The following is a 16,387-nucleotide window of genomic DNA, read 5'->3' as shown; positions in this document are numbered from 1 at the left end:
ATATATAGTTATATATATGTACATGTATCTGCTATATATATGTACATCTTGCTGCATATATGTTTATATAGTAATATATATATATTTGAAATGACTCAGCAAACTCTCTCTTCCTCTCTCATTCTGTTGCACTATATACCTATATATATTTGTATAATAACATATAGGTGTATCTATATATATATACTACACAACAAGCATTACATATGGATTCCCACCACCTCTTTTTTTTTCTCTCTTTTTTTTTATCAACTAATTTATTCCCTAAATTATCCCTTTACATACACATATATCTATATATATATATATATTTGAATTTGGTGTTTATATATATCTCAATCTAAATATATATACTATAATCTTAAAATAATTATAACATATAATTTGAATTAATTATTTTTTTTATAATCATTTTTCATATTTTATAATATATGTATGTATATCTATGGATTTATTTTACAATGATACTTGATTACATGATTAAGAATTTTTAAAATTTTTTTCCAAATTTTACAATTCTACTTAAATAACCCAGAATACTAAGCTCTCATAGCACTCTCAAATTCCCATGTGGCTTCTTGAGGAGAATGATGTCACCACTGTACTTTGACCATCAGAATTTTTTGCGATCACAACACTCTTTCCTGTCTATCAAGGATGTGAATCGGATACTCTTCATAAGACGAGTCTGGTTGCAATGCTAAGGGCTAATAAGATATGACATGAATAGGATCAGGATGATATTTTCGAAGCATGGACACACGAAAAACATCATGAATACTGAATAATTAAGGTGGAAGAGCACGTCGGTATGCAATGTTGCCAATCTGTTCCAACATATGAAAAGGCCCAATAAATCGAGGACTCAATTTCCTGTGTTTTCTGAATCTCATAATTTCCTTAATTGGAGAAACTTTGAGGAACATATGATCTCCTACTGCGAACTCCAAATATTTCTTCCTTTTGTCGATATAACTCTTTTGTTTACTTTAGGCTAAAAAAAGATTCCATTGGATGATTGAAATTTTATCAATAGTTTCCTAGACTAGGTCAGGTCCTAACAGTTGTCTTTTTCCAACTTCTTCCCAACAGGAAGGAAAACGACAGGGTCGACCATACAATGCCTCAGAAGGGCCCATCCTAATGCAGGAATGAAAACTGATATTGTAGGCAAATTCTACTAAAGGCAAATGTTTATCCCATCTACCTCCAAAATCCAAATGCATTCCCTCAACATGTTCTCTAGTGTTTGTATAGTTCTTTCATATTGCCCATCAGTTTGAGGGTAGAAAGCAGTATTGAAAGAAAGACAAGAAATGAGAGCATCCTAAAAACTAGACCAGAATATAGAAGTAAATCGAGAGTTTCAATCAGAAACAATATATATTGGAGTACCGTGAAGACAGATGATCTCTCGAATATACAACTAATTAAGTGACTTAGTTGTCTTTATAGCCAACAAGTGTGCCAACTTAGTCAACCTATCGATAATTACCTAAATAGAATTCTGAGCAGAGCTAGTCTGGAGTAAACCAATGATGAAATCTATGGTTGCATGTTCCCATTTCCACCTAGGAATAGGGAGAGACTAAAGTAATCCAATAGGACACTAATGTTAAACCTTGATTTGCTAACAGGTAATTCATGTAGAGATTAAGTCTATGATATCCCTCTTCATTCTAGGCTACTAAAAATGAGATCTCAAATTATGATACATTTTGGTGCTATCAGGATGAATAGATAACTGAGGGGAATGTGCCTCTTTCAAGATATCCTATCTTAATTTTGAATTCTCTAGTACCCATAAACTGCTTTCGAATCATACCATATCATTGTCAATAATTCTAAAGTTAGTCTTCACTCCAAGAGAGATCTTTTCTCTTTGTTTCAGGACTTAGGAATCTCTGGATTGAGACTCCCTAATCCTCTTTGTGAAGTAAGGCTAACACTGTAACTAAGCAAGGTAGATACCGTAATCAATGATGTCCAAGGATAATGCTTGGATGACTATGAGTAAATTAAACTTAGAGACCCATAGCTAAAAAAGGCAACCAAAACACTTTCTACTGAGGGCATCAACTACGATATTACCCTTCTCAAGGTGATAGAAAATGGTGCAATCATAGTCCTTCAGTCGATCTAACCAATTTCTTTGCCTTATATTAAGTTCCTTCTGAGTGAAGAGGTATTTCAGGCTCTTGTGATTGGTAAATTTCTCAAAGGTTTTGCGAAAAGATAGTGTTGCCAAATCTTTAAGATAAAAACAATGGTCATAAGCTCAAGGTCATGTGTAGGGTAGTGGAGCTCATGATTTTTAAATTATCTAAAGTCGTGGGCAACTACTTTATCGTGCTGCATAAGTACACAACTTAAGCCTAGGCGTGATGCATCATAGTAAACTTTGAAACCTTCAGAGCCATTAGGAATAGTCAAAATAGGGGCTGTGGTCAAACAACACTTCAGCTATAAGAAGCTCTCTTCACAATTAGAGTTCCAAATGAACTTGGAATCCTTCTGAGTCAATTTAGTAACTTATGCGGCTAGTTTTGAGAATCACTCCACAAAGCGTCGATAGTAACCTGCAAGACCTAAGAAACTTTATACCTTTAACACCATGGTTAGTTATTTCCAACTTAAAATTGCCTCTATCTTAGAGGGATCAACATAAATACTTTCACCCGGGACAATATGCCCAAGAAAGGTAACACTATCAAGCCAAAACTCGCACTTGTTTAATTTGGCGTATAATTTGTTCTGCTGTAGTGTTTCCATTACATATGTCAAATGCATAGAATGATCCGCCATGTTCTTTAAGTAGATAAGTATATCGTCAATAAAGACTATGACATATTTATCTAACATTGGCCTGAATACCCAATTCATAAGATCCATGAAGACCACTGGAGCATTGGTCAATTTAAAAGGCATAGCTAGGAATTCGTAGTGTCCATAATGAGATCGAAAAGTTGTCATAGGAATGTGAAAATACCTAAAAATGCCATCATTATCACCCACTTTTGAGTTGTTAAACTTGGTGGTATACTATCTAATCTGAGTTATTTTCTATATTTTGTTGCAGGACAAGAGATATTCAGCAATCAGCAGCAGGTCTTGTCCCAAACAACTTAGCCTTGGGTAAGGCTAAGGGTAGTGCATAACAACAAATTTAAATTAAAACGTGCACTTTTCAAATATGAAAGAAGATATCATTTCAGCCAAGATTTAGGGCTAAAAATTAAGGGAAAATTTTTCTAGAAAGCTTGGGATAAGCCAAAAATCAAGAAAAATGATCATAATCAACAAAAAGAAGAAACCCTAGCCCTTTTTCTATAAAAAAGGTGGCTGCCAAGCAGGTTCATCAATCTCTCTTCTTCCCGATGCTACACACAGCAACTTCTGTTGCTTCTGTAATTTTTTCTTCTTCATTTATCTTCTTCCCTTTACTCTCCAAGAACTCATTACCCATCAGAACCATATATTCCACCAGCAGATTAGCCCGCCTATATGTCGACGAAATTGTTCGACTCCACGTTGTCCCCTCATCCATTGTGTCTAACCAAGATCCTTGATTCACCTCCCATTTTTGGGATAGTTTCCAAAAAGCACTTGGTTATGGATTGTAATTTAGCATTGTTTATCATCCCAGACTGATGGTCAGTCTTAGCGTACTATCCAGATGTTGGAAGTCATGTTGCACGCTTGCATCCTCGACTTTGGCGATAACTGGTATGAGTATCTTCCCCTGTGTGAATTTGGATATAATAACAATTATCATTATAGGATTGACATGGCTCCATATGAAGTTCAGTACAGTAGGCCCCGCCATTCTCCTACTTATTAGAGCGAAGTTGGGAATCAGTGTCGTTTAAGACCAGATTTCATCAAGGAGACCTTCGAAAAGTTGCTATCATTCGAAGGAACTTAGCCATCGCCCAGAGTCACCAGAAAAGCTACACCGACAATCGTAGAAGACCTTGGAATTTGTTGTTGGTGATAAAGTCATCCTTAAGATCTTTTCTTAAAGGGGAAAAATACGATTCGGTAAGAAAGAAAAGTTGAGCCCCTATTATGCGGGACCTTTTTAGATCATGGAACGTGTTGGACCCATGGCGTATTGCCTTTCTCTACCTAGAGAGTTTGCAGGTCAACATGATCTTTTTCATGTCTCTATGCTCAAAAGGTACCACTTTGACCCTTCTCACATCATTCCTCACAAAGATATGTAGGTTCAAGCTGATATAACGTGCGAGGAACTCCCAACGAAAATCCTTGGTTGGACCGATAAGGTTTTATGCAACAAGAGGATCCCCATGGTGAAGGTGCAGTGGCAACACCACACTCTAGAAGAGGCGACGTGGAAGTTGGAGGATGAGATGAGAGAGAAGTTCTCACACTTATTTAAGACAAATTTAGGGAACCAAAATTTCTAAGGTGGGGGGAGTGTAACACCTCGAAAACCTTGCGCTTAATTTGTAATGTGCACCCCTATTTATTCAGGACCTAAGGCTGCTTAAACTCTTTAATATCTTGTAATTTTAATTTTCATATGAATATCATATTTTGTATTTTATATTTTATATTTTATTTAATTAAATAATTCTTGAAATTTATTATTTTATTTTGTCATAAGAAAAATTATATTATATTTTTTATTTAAATAAATTTTAAGAAAATAGAGAAAAGGCTGAAAAAGCTTGCTCGAATTTCTATGGGAAGGATCTTGCCCGTGCAGGCACCGCACGTTGATCGCACGTGCACACGCGTGGCTAGTGCAAGATGTGCACACTATGAGCACGTCCCATTTGTGCAGGGCGAGAGGTGCAGTTTGCGCGCGCATCTCATTACGTGCAGATGGGCACAGTCTGCGAACGCATCCCATCGTGCATAGACAGACGAAGTCTGCACGCGCATCCCATCGCACGCAGACAGATGCAACTCTGTGTGCCCTGTGCGGTAGGCTTGCGCGCATGGGCCTGCAAATGGGAGGCCTACGCGCAGCGTCCTATGCATTGTAGGGCCTGCACATGGCCGACTAGGTCGGTGTCCACTTCAGGCTAGGACTATAGCATGTGACTGGCTAGGCAGCATGCGACTACCTTAGGCAATGTGCACCACCCCTTGGGCATTGTGTGCTACCTTCAGGCGGCGTGCCATCGTTGCTTGGGTGACGTGCCATCGTTGTTTGTGTGGCGTGCCTTCATTTTTTATGCCATCGTCATGTCGCATCATCCATCCGTCACTCACATCCGTCAGTCATTACCACCGTCATGTTGCATCGGCCATCCGTCGATCACATCTGTCAGTCATCACATCACTTCTTTCCCATTGACTTTCTTCCTCCTCACCAAATTTTGTCATTTGGCGCAAATCTGACGGTCCCCATTTTTTATAAATAGAGACCCTCCCTTCAAGAGCTTAGAGAGAGAGGAAGTGATCTAGAGAGAGAAAGAAGAGGAGAAGAAGAAAAGGTGTAGGAAACATCCATGTTTCGGTAAGGAAATTTGTATTTAATTTTAAACATTCTAAGGAAGATTTCTAAAATTAAAATTAATGAGATTTAAATTATGATTTAAATGGTTGAATTTCATGCCTAAACGAAGTAATTTTATGTGATAATGCATGTTTTATGATCATTTATGAACTTATTAATTTACATGTGTAATTTATATGTTTTGATGCTCAAAATAAATGTTGATGTGTGATGCTATTGATGGTGGAAAAATGATTAAGCATGAGATGATATATAGACATGAGAGATATGTATTGGTATTGGCATGCATAATTCATAATGTGTTTCGTTAGGCATAATTCATAATTCATTATGATTTGCATGGTCTGAAAAAACATGAGAGGATCCCTCCTTGTGGATGATGACGTACCCTCTGATGAGAGTGGTGACACGATATGATTGTAAGGGTCACCGTTGGTGAAGTACGGTCGTGGCCATAGTTAACATGTAGAACCGCTATGGTTGGCACAACCTTGGTCATAAATCGTGTCTTAGTTTGGCAAGCTATAAATTGCTGTCATAAATGAAATAAATTCGTCATTCCACATGGATAATCAAGAATCCATATTGCCCTCAATAGATGGAAGTCGAAATGACTTCACAAAGAATGACACGAAAAATAGTGTATATCATGAGTTTTTTTATTTTCCATATTTTCAGCATGATATATATTTGATTGATATGATATGATGGTTCAATGATTTCTTTAATAAAATAAATTATTTTTATAATTTAATAAAGGACCTTGACATGACTCTTTATGGTAAGTAATGATGATATCTTTAATTACCTTTAAAATCTTATGATATTATTTAAATACTGTTTTTCTTACTAAGTACATAGAACTCACCCCTTTCCATGCCCCCTCTAGATGAGGAAGATAGTGAGGAATTGATTGCTGACCTACCCCTTGAAGTCTTTGAGGATTCCGTGGATCCATAAACCTTTTTGAGTGCATGACGTGTCCTACACTCTTATGAGTCCTTTTACATAATGATAGAAGTGGTCTTTTTTGCATTTTAATATTTTGTATTTTGTTGCCACTTCTGCCCTTAGTTATATATATAATTGGGAACTCATATATTTTGTGAGGGGTTTGTAATAAATTACTCCGCTGCATATATTTAACTATTATGCACTCGTAATCTATTTCTGTATCTGATACATTTATGCCTTAATTAGCATTTGGGATGTCACAGCTAGAATCCCAAAGTAAATTACCATCTCAAATTAAGGTCAATATAAGGCAAAATGTAAGTGTTATCACATTGAGAAGTGATAAGGAATTGTTGGAAAATTCCCACTTGGGCAAGGCTTATAGAAAAAACATAGAACCAAAAGTCGTAGGTGATAGCAAGACACACAAAACAAACCCAAATCCTGACTAGCTAGCACCATTTAAAATCCCTCCACCATTTCTACAAAGATTTGCACAATTAAGGAAATAAAAAGAAGAGAAAGAGATTCTAGAAATTTTTCGCAAGGTTAAGGTAAACATTCCTTTACTCAATACAATTAAACAAGTATCTCGATATGTCAAGTTTTTAAAGGAGGTATGCGCCAACAAGAAAAAGTAAAGCTGCAATGAAATGGTAAGTGTGGGGGAAAAATGTTTAAGCTATAATTCAGAGGAAACTACCCCTCCAATGCAAGGATCAAGGTATATTTGCTATTTCTTGCAAGATAGGCACTTTAAAAATAAAGAAAACCATGTGTGATTTGGGAGCATCAATAACTTTGTCCATTTATTCAAGATTAAATGTTGGTCCATCAAAAGAAATAGGTGTTATAATTCAGCTAGCTGATAAATTTGTTGTTTATCCTGAAAGAGTTCTAGAGGATGTGGTTGTCAAAGTTGATAATCTCATTTTTCCTGCTAATTTTTATGTGTTAGATATGGAAGATGATAAATCATCTAATGCTTCTAATATTTTGCTAGGAAAACCTTTCCTTAGTACAGCCAAAATAAAAATAGATATGCAGGATGGTACACTCACTATGGAATTTGATGGAGAAATGGAAAATTTTAATATTTATGATGATATGAAGAATTCTAGTGATGTGTTTTATGTGTATGGAGTGGATACTGTAGATCTTCTAAGTCAAAAATATTTTGATTCAAGACATGATGATAAGTTGAACATTGTATTTTCTGTTTGGCAGGCACCAAAACTGGAGCTCAAACTGCCACCTGACCATTTGAAATATGTGTTCTTGGGAGGATAGAAGACCCTTTTGGTGATAAGTTCTAATGAGCTAAGAAGGCTACAAAAAGACAAACTGAATTGAGTGTTTAAAAATTGATAATGTCTAGCATAGGACATTAAATAAAGGTGTTTGATGGGAGGCAACCCATCCATTTTTCTTCATTTTTTTTTAAATTTTCATTGTTTGCATTAGTGATTTTTATGGTTATTGGAGTGTAGGGACAAAGACTTCAAGTTCTGGAGTAAAATAAAGTCAAACTTTAGAACAGTTAAACAAGCCTTGCCCAAGGCTTTTGCCAGATCCTTAAAGCACAACCGTATGTTGCCACCAAAGTGTTTTTGTGAGGGAAACACGGTCGTGTGCCTGCTCAGCATGGCTGTGTCATATGTACAACAAAGAAATCAATAGAATCCCAAAAAAGAATGATCGTGTGTCATTCCCCACATAAGCCTTGCTCAAGGCTTATATCTCCTGGCAACACATTTGCTGGTTCTTAAAATGTGATGCTTCCTAGTGCACCCTACCTCTAAGTCAAGTAACGAGGGGAATTAATTCGTCACTTCACTTTTATTTTTCATTATTTGCATCACATTGGGGACAATGTGTAGTTTAAGTGTGGGGGAGAGGCATTATGCATTCAAATCTTAGGTAGCTAGTTTTTCTTTTTGGCATATCATTCTAGGTATTTACACCTTGCTTAATTTTTTTCACACCACACATAAACCTCCAACAATTTTTGTGCTCCAATTTTCACAACTATCTATGTATTTCTAAACAACTCAAATGAGATTTTTCAAAACTCGAGTTGCACTTATAATCACCTCCTAGGAATTGCATATTGTTTTTCATCTTTTACACGCCTTGAATACTTATATTTGATTGTATATTTTTATACATGACTTGTTTAGGGATTATATATTAAAAAAATTAATTTTCTCTTATTTTTGAATGAATGTCAATACTTAGAAACAACCCTACTACCTTGTCTAAATTTGTGTGCCTAGAATTCTATGGTTCATGTCTAGGATTAAAAAAAAGGTTTGGATGAATATAACTAATTAGCTAGCATGCGATGGGTGAGATGGAGTGTAAAATGCACTCACTACCAAAAATATGTTTGGGATGAAAGTATGAGATAGAGTGTAAAACACACTCATAATACTTGAAATCAATACTAACTGAGTAACTGGATGCATTCATCACAAATATTTATCCTTGCGTCAAAAGTTTAATGACATTTTAAACAAAAAGATTGGCCACTAATAGATTTTCTATTTTTAGCATGAAGCAATTTCATGAAATCCTTATTTCTAGACATGTTTGGTGGATATTCTACTAGGTATTGATTGTTCCTCTCAATGAAACTTTTTATGTGATAAAATTAGTAATTTTCCCTCACGTCATGTTTGGATATCAGTCAAAGTGGTTATTCACTGGTGTAGTTCCCTGAAACCCATCCTACAGACTACTAGTATTGGTTATTTTTGTAATTCGAAAGTTGAGATATAACTTGCGAGTTGTGACAAAATGATTAGGATTGGTTAGAGGTGAGGAGATAAGAATTGGTGGTATGTACTGTGTGCTACTTGAGAACAAAAACAAGAGAAGTGTGGAGGAGTTTGATAGTGCGTAAAAACAACATCATTATCACCCACTTTTGAGTTGTTAAACTGGTTGGTATGCTATATAATCCGATCTATTTTTTGTATTTTATTGTAGGTTAAGAGATAAAGATGAACAAAGAAAAACAACATGAAAAGAGGAAGAATTCGTGAAATGAGTCATCAGCCCAGAAACAAGCCTTGGGCAAGGCTTGGGTTCAGCAGTCAGTAGCATGTCCTATCCTAAATAACTTAGCCTTGAGCAAGGCTAAGAGTCGTGCATAGCATCAGATTTAAATTAAAATGTGCACTTTTCAAATATGAAAAAAAGATATCATTCTAGCTAAGATCTAAGGTCGAAAATCAAGGAGAAAATATTATAGAAAGCTTGGGGTAAGAAAAAAATCAAGGAAATGATCCTAATCAACAAAAAAAAGAAAACCCTAGCCATTTTTCTATAGAGAGGGTGGCTACTAAATAGGTTCATCAATATCTCTTATTTCCAATGCCGCATGTGGCAACTTCTGCTACTTTTGCAATTTTTTTTCTTCATCTTTCTTCTTCTCTTTACTTTCTAAGAACTCATTTTTGTTAAAAATTGATACCATGATGATTGGCTTATTTTTGTTTTCCTAGTTCAGATTTAGTGACCTCTAGTGATGTATTTATTAGATCAAATTGGTTTAATCTATATTTTATTTAAATCTTGGTATTTATTTATTTTTCTTCAGTTATACATATTTGTAGTCTTGAACTCGTTTGAACAAGCCCCGTTGAACGTTGGAGAGACAGTAAGCAGCTAGTCGAACCCCTCAAATCCATAATTATTTGAGTGGTTCTGGCACATAGTAATGATCAGTGTCGCATTAAGGAGGTAAGTAATCTGGTTGACCGATTTACGCAAATGAATCCAGCAACTTGAATCAGGTTCTTCTAGTTCTCAAGATCATTGGCAAGTTCAATCCTGTGGATGTTCTCAGGACTGTTTGGCAGCGAAGAACCAACTAATGAACATTTCTTGATTGGTTTAGAAATAAGAAAGGATTGATTATCATAACATTTTCGACAACTATAACTGGTTTGTTGTAATTTAAATAAAATAAATCCTTAGATCTATGAAAAATTTTATTACTAGAGCTAGCTATTTCATCGGCTAGAAATTCTTTTTATAATTGTTTATTAAACTTATAGCTAAGAGTTTGTTTAATATTATTCTACTTATTACTTATTTTGTATTTTGTGTATTAAGTTTTACAAAAACTCTCCCTTGTTTACTTTTCATTCGTTGTTCAATGAAAAAAATAAGTTTCTAATTCCCTGTGGATTCGACATTTCTTACCACTACTACAATTCAGTTTTATTAGTTAATTAAGATTTTATTTTAGTGGACTCCACACCCATCAGAATTTCATTAGCTTTAACCCATACTTGATGATATCCTGACATCAAGTCAATTATTGAGAAGACAGAAGCACCCTGAAGTTGGTCGATCAAATCATCGATTCTGGGTAACGGTTATTTGATTTTGATTGTTACCCGATTCATATCATAGTAGTTAATATATATTCTCTGTGACATCCCAAATACTAATAAAGCCATAAGGGTGCTAGATACAGAAACAAATTACGAGTGCATGATAAATAATTGTATGTAGTAGAGAAAATTATTACAAATTCCTTACCAAAATATATATAAGTTCCAATTACATATATATAACTGAGTCCAAAAGTGGCAACAAAATATCAAAAGACAAAAATAGCCACTTCTTTCACTAATGAATGGACTCATCAGAGTGCGGGACAAGTCATGCACTTAAGGTTTGTGGATCCACGGGATACTTAAAGACATCAAGGGGTAGGTTAGCGACCGGTTCCTTACTATCTTCCTCATTTGGAGGGTGGCATGGAAATGAGTAAGTTCCATATAATCAATAAGGAAAATAGTATTTAAATAATATCATAAGATTTTAAAAGTAAATAAGTGTGTCATCAACACTTACCATGAGGGGTCACATCATGGTTCTTTCTTACTTTATGAAAATAATTTATTGATTAAAGAAAATGTCAGATCCATCATATCATAGTTACAACTATCAAATCAATCATGCTGATAATAAAGAAAATTAAATAAATCATAAAATGCTCAGATTTTTGTGTCATGCTCTGCGAAGTCATTCTGACTTCCATCTACTAAGGGCAGATACAGATTTTTGATTACCCGTTTGGAATGACCAGATCAGATATATAGTGAAAATTTGCTCACGGTACATTTCCGGCTTGCCAAACAATGACACGATCTATGATCACAACTGTGCCAACCACAGTGGTCCTGGTCCTATCAAATATTCTATAGTCACCATAGTACTTAACATATAATTCGCGTCACCACTCTTGTCAGAGGGTACGCCGTCATCCACAGGGAGCAGTTCTCTCACATCTTTTCAGACCAGATGTGGGAGGGATAAACAGAATTCCCTCAGAGATAAAAAATCTAACGAGACACTTGATGCATTATACATGTCAATACAGATACATGTTTTTCATACCATTTCATGCTCAATCTCCTTTTCGTATTTCAAAAAGTTATCACCAAAATCATATTATTTAAATCACATGCAAATCACCAAGTGCCTATATAATCTTATAACATGTTTTATCAAGAAAAATTCACTTCATATAAACAATTAAACATAAATCATAAATTTCAAGCTTCATAATTTTAATTCTAGAAATGCTCCTTAAGATGTATAAAGAAATATTAAATTTTTTACTGAAACCTTGAAGCTTTTTTACAACTTTCTTGTTCTTCTCTCATTCTCTCTCTAAGCACTTGGAGGATGGAAGAATGAAATGGAAGTGATGAAGAAAATAAAAAAGAGGGGTCCTTATTTATAGAAAATGGGGACTGTTAGATTTGTGCGAAGTGATGAAATCTGGTGATGAGAGAAAAAGTTGAGTGGAAAAAGAATAATGTGACACAATGAGACGGTGATGGAAAAAATGGAGGAAAAACCTCCCAACCGTTGTCGGCTCACCACTCGAGGCAGCCCATGACACCCAATGGGCAGCGGTGCACTGCTCGAGGTAGTAACTCGCCTCCCCAAGTCGGTCGTGCGCAGGCCCATGCGCACAGCCCTACTGCACAGGCCTACTGCACAAACGACGTGCACACAGGGTGCCTGATGCCTTGCCTGTCCGCGCACGATGGGACGCATGTGCAAACCGACCTCGCGCCTTGCACGGACGGGACGTGCCTACAGTGCGCAGGTCTTGTGCTGGCAGCGCGCACGCACGCGCGTAGAGCCTGCAATGCCCACGATGGTGGGTTTTTCCTACGTCGTTTTCCAGCAGGTTTTCGCCCCTTTTTCCATCTTTTCCCCAAAAATATTATTTTTAAAACAAAATAACAAAATAATAAAAGTAATAAGGTAAATTTGGAAAAAATAATAAAATCATAAAATATAATTTTTTGAATAAAATTAAAAATACGAATTAAATTTATGAAATACGATTAGGAGATAATTTAAAAGAGCTCATATGGATTTAAGGCCCGAATAAATAGGGGTTTCCCAATTACAAATTAAGAGCGAAGGTTAGCAGGGTGTTACATTCTCATTGACCCATCATTCTTTTTCACAAACAGAATCGGAGCACCCCAAGGGAAAGTGTTTGGCCAGACGAACCCTTTATACTGGAGTTCTTATAGTTGACTACTCAACTCTTGTAACTCAGCTCGGTCCATTTGGTATGGAGTCTTGGAAATAGAGAGTGTACCAGGCAATAGATCGATAAAGAATTCAACTTCTCTTTCATGAGATATACCAGGTAATTCCTCAAGGAAGATGTCTGAAAAGTCCCTTACCATAGGAATATTACGGATCTTTGGATCATAATTCATTTTTCTTAATTTCCAAAGAAGACTGAATTAGGAGAGGGGATTTCATATTTTCTTTGACATTAGAAGTTTTATTAGAATTACAACATTATAAAATAAAAGGCAAATATACATATTTTATTACTTAGTTTCTTTTACATGTAGGGAGTGAGGTTCACTATTGAGAGGATGGAATACTACAATTTTATCGAAGCTATCAAGGGTAGCATGGTAAACTGGTAACCAATCCATACCCAAGATTAGATCAAAACCTTGGAAATCCATGAGTAGGAGGTCTACTACTAAGTCCCTACCCGTAACTTTAACTTTAGAAGACTTCTAAACCAAGTCTGAAACAAGTAAGTCCCTAGCAGGAGTTTCTATAACTAGTGTTTTACCTAAAGGTAGAGGCTTAACAATCAACTTCTTAGCAAAATTAACTCAGACAAAAGAGTACATAGCACCTGAATCAATCAAGGCACGTGTGAAAGAATTAGAAATAGAAGGCTTACCTTCTATGACTGCTGGTATAGCCTCTGCATCAGGCTCAACCAACTGGTATACACGGCCTCTATTAACATGTTTATGGGTCTCATGTGGGCAATCCTTCACACAGTGTCCAATCATCACACAAGTATAACAAACATTGGTGGCCTTATAATAGGGGCGATTGCCATACTTACCTCCACAATTCTTACAAATAGGGGTAAGAGGAGGAACAATACCTAATGAAGGAGGGGTAGTATTTGGAGTAATTTTGGGTTATTTATCAACTAGACCCTGAACTAGTTTTCTCTTCATATGCTCAAAAAACCTAGAACCACTAGCTTGCTTGAATCTGGCAGCTAACAACTCTTCCACCATCTGAGCATGATTTAAAACCTCAGCACAGGTAGTTGGCTTGAACATGACCACACGATCACAAATATTAGATATGAGGCCCTTTAGAAAATGCCTTGTAACGGCCCCAGAAATTTAAATAAAATGTATGTATTAAAAATCTCAAGTGCGAAAGCGTAATAAAAATTTGATTAACATCCCTTACACAATATCCAAAACGTACTCAAAACATGAAAGAACAAACTAACTAAAAGAGATACTCGAAATAATAACTATAAATATAACTATGAAGTCTTTAGGCGTTCCCTTCGCCGTCTTCTTGTGGAACGGGCTTGGGAACAACGTCTTCCTGATCTGAAATAGTTAAATAAGGAATGAGCTACACCAGCCCAGTAAACACATCACACTATCTCACCGCCACGGAAGTAAAGGTAGGTAGAAAACAAAAATGACCAATGGAGCATAATTTATAACAAACTCGTTTACTAACATAAAAACCTTTACTGTTCACTTACCTCGGTGAGATCCATGAAAACAACATATGAAAGCAATAACATTATCATCATCATGAAATCATATAGACTTTATAACATAACACTTACCATGCCTTTGCATTTCAATCATTAAACAACATATTTTCCTATTTTACCAGCCTACTAGTATCCATGGGGATCCATATGGGGTCACCGCTACCCGTGAACCATTAACATTACAACCTGATTCCAAGGCCGTCCCCATACCCCATTCGGTATGGGCGCCAAAACCATGAACCTCAATACCCCGTCCGGTATGAGGGTGAAACGGGCCGTCCCCATACCCCGTCATATGGGCGCCAAAACACATAAGGTCTCCATACCCCATCCGGTATGAGAGAACACGTTCCCGGTAGGGTTCCCTACGGACTCGGTCCGTCCACCATCTCCCACGATATTTAGTCAGGCTGTCCACATTATACCTCTTGCCTTTTTCCTTGATCTCTATCATCCAATCATACACAACATGTAAACCAGTAATTGATACCAAATAAGACAACACAGTATCGGGTTCACCATAATACAAACCATAATAAAAGAAACTATGATTCATGCATACGAGACCATAACATAATTACATCAAACATCATGCTGCATTTAATACTGAAAATTAGATCAAACAATAACAGACCAACACTGTATCAGACTAGGGCTCCATTGGCAACCCTAATCAATTATACATCTATAAAGTCACAAAGTACAGTTTAATTATTTATTTAGCTTTAATACCGTGATAGGAAATAGAGTGAGGGATCCTTACTTGTTTCGGGATCTGAAATTGACTCTACAGTGCGCCTACGGGCTATTCCTAATTTTTCTGAATTTTTTTTGGAAAACTGAAACGCACTACCGGTACCTGCACGTGTCCCAAAAAAAATTCCAAATCAGACTTAGGGCCCGTTTCGGTCAATATTGGAATTCCGGCATGGCGGCTCCGCCGTGCTCTAGCGTCGGCGCCGCCGCCTGCGTCGGTGATCCACCTCGAGTTGGCCGTTTTAGGCCGAATTCGGCCAAACTTACATCGGTCCCTACGATAAAACAACCCTAGGATCCTCGGTGGGCCAAAAAATCACGAAAAACCAAAACTTACCTGCGGCGGTGCTCTCGGGTGCAGCGACTCCTCCGGCGTGAGTCGCGGTTTGATGTTTGGCTCTGATCAACTTGTAGAGAAAAGAACAGTGATCACAGTGGTATAAAATTTGCATCAAACGGAGGCTGGAAAGGGCCTCATCGGAGGCAAAAATAGAGGGGGGTCGCGGCGGCGCCGCTGGACTTCGGCGAACTCAACATCAAAAAATGAGCCAGGGGGAGAAAATTTACCTCGATCGGCGGTCGGAAACTTCCCCGGTACGGGGGCGGGAGGCGGCGGCCGGCTCCTCCGGTGTCTGGTTCTTCTTCTCCGACGAGGCACTGGCGGCTAGGGTTTTGTGGTCAGGTGTGGGTGGGGTTATTTATACCCTTTGCTTTTTAATCTCAACCGTCCATCAAGATTAAATCTGTACCATCCGATCGCGATTTAATTGGGATTAAATCTAGGCCGTCATTCGCGATGCAATCTGGGCCGTCCGTGCCTGATTGAATCTGGGTCGTCCGTACGCGTGAATCTGGGCCGTCCGTGCGCATATTTGATATGGGTCGTCCGTGCGTGTGGGAATGGATCTGAGCCGTCCGATCACGCGCACGCGGATCGCCCACGTGGCCCGTCCCGTGTCAGCGTTTTCTTGCCACGCGACGTGGCCTGGTTGGCCGGGGCTGCTGACCGGGCCGCTGACGTCTCTGCTGACGTGGTACAATTTTTTTAAATTGCATTTTGACCTCCGGTT

At 37.3% G+C, this 16,387-nt stretch overlaps 1 protein-coding gene across 1 annotated transcript; it reads left to right on the top strand.

Annotated features, from left to right (window-relative positions):
• The first annotated feature begins 7,219 nt into the window (after positions 1–7,219).
• On the top strand, positions 7,220–7,735 carry LOC148266448 (uncharacterized). Its single transcript, XM_088219097.1, has one exon. The coding sequence runs from the start codon at positions 7,220–7,222 to the stop codon at positions 7,733–7,735; it is 516 nt and encodes a 171-aa protein (XP_088075223.1).
• Positions 7,736–16,387: the final 8,652 nt, after the last annotated feature.

This window comes from Carica papaya, chromosome 4 (assembly GCF_054855325.1).
Source record: "Carica papaya isolate Zhongbai chromosome 4, ASM5485532v1, whole genome shotgun sequence".
NCBI lineage: Eukaryota > Viridiplantae > Streptophyta > Magnoliopsida > Brassicales > Caricaceae > Carica > Carica papaya.
This window is presented reverse-complemented; position numbering and strand designations above follow the sequence as displayed.

Bases quoted from the DNA above. Each gene is read 5' to 3' on its own strand.
- LOC148266448 (XM_088219097.1), top strand. From the start codon at position 7,220: ATGTGTGATTTGGGAGCATCAATAACTTTGTCCATTTATTCAAGATTA.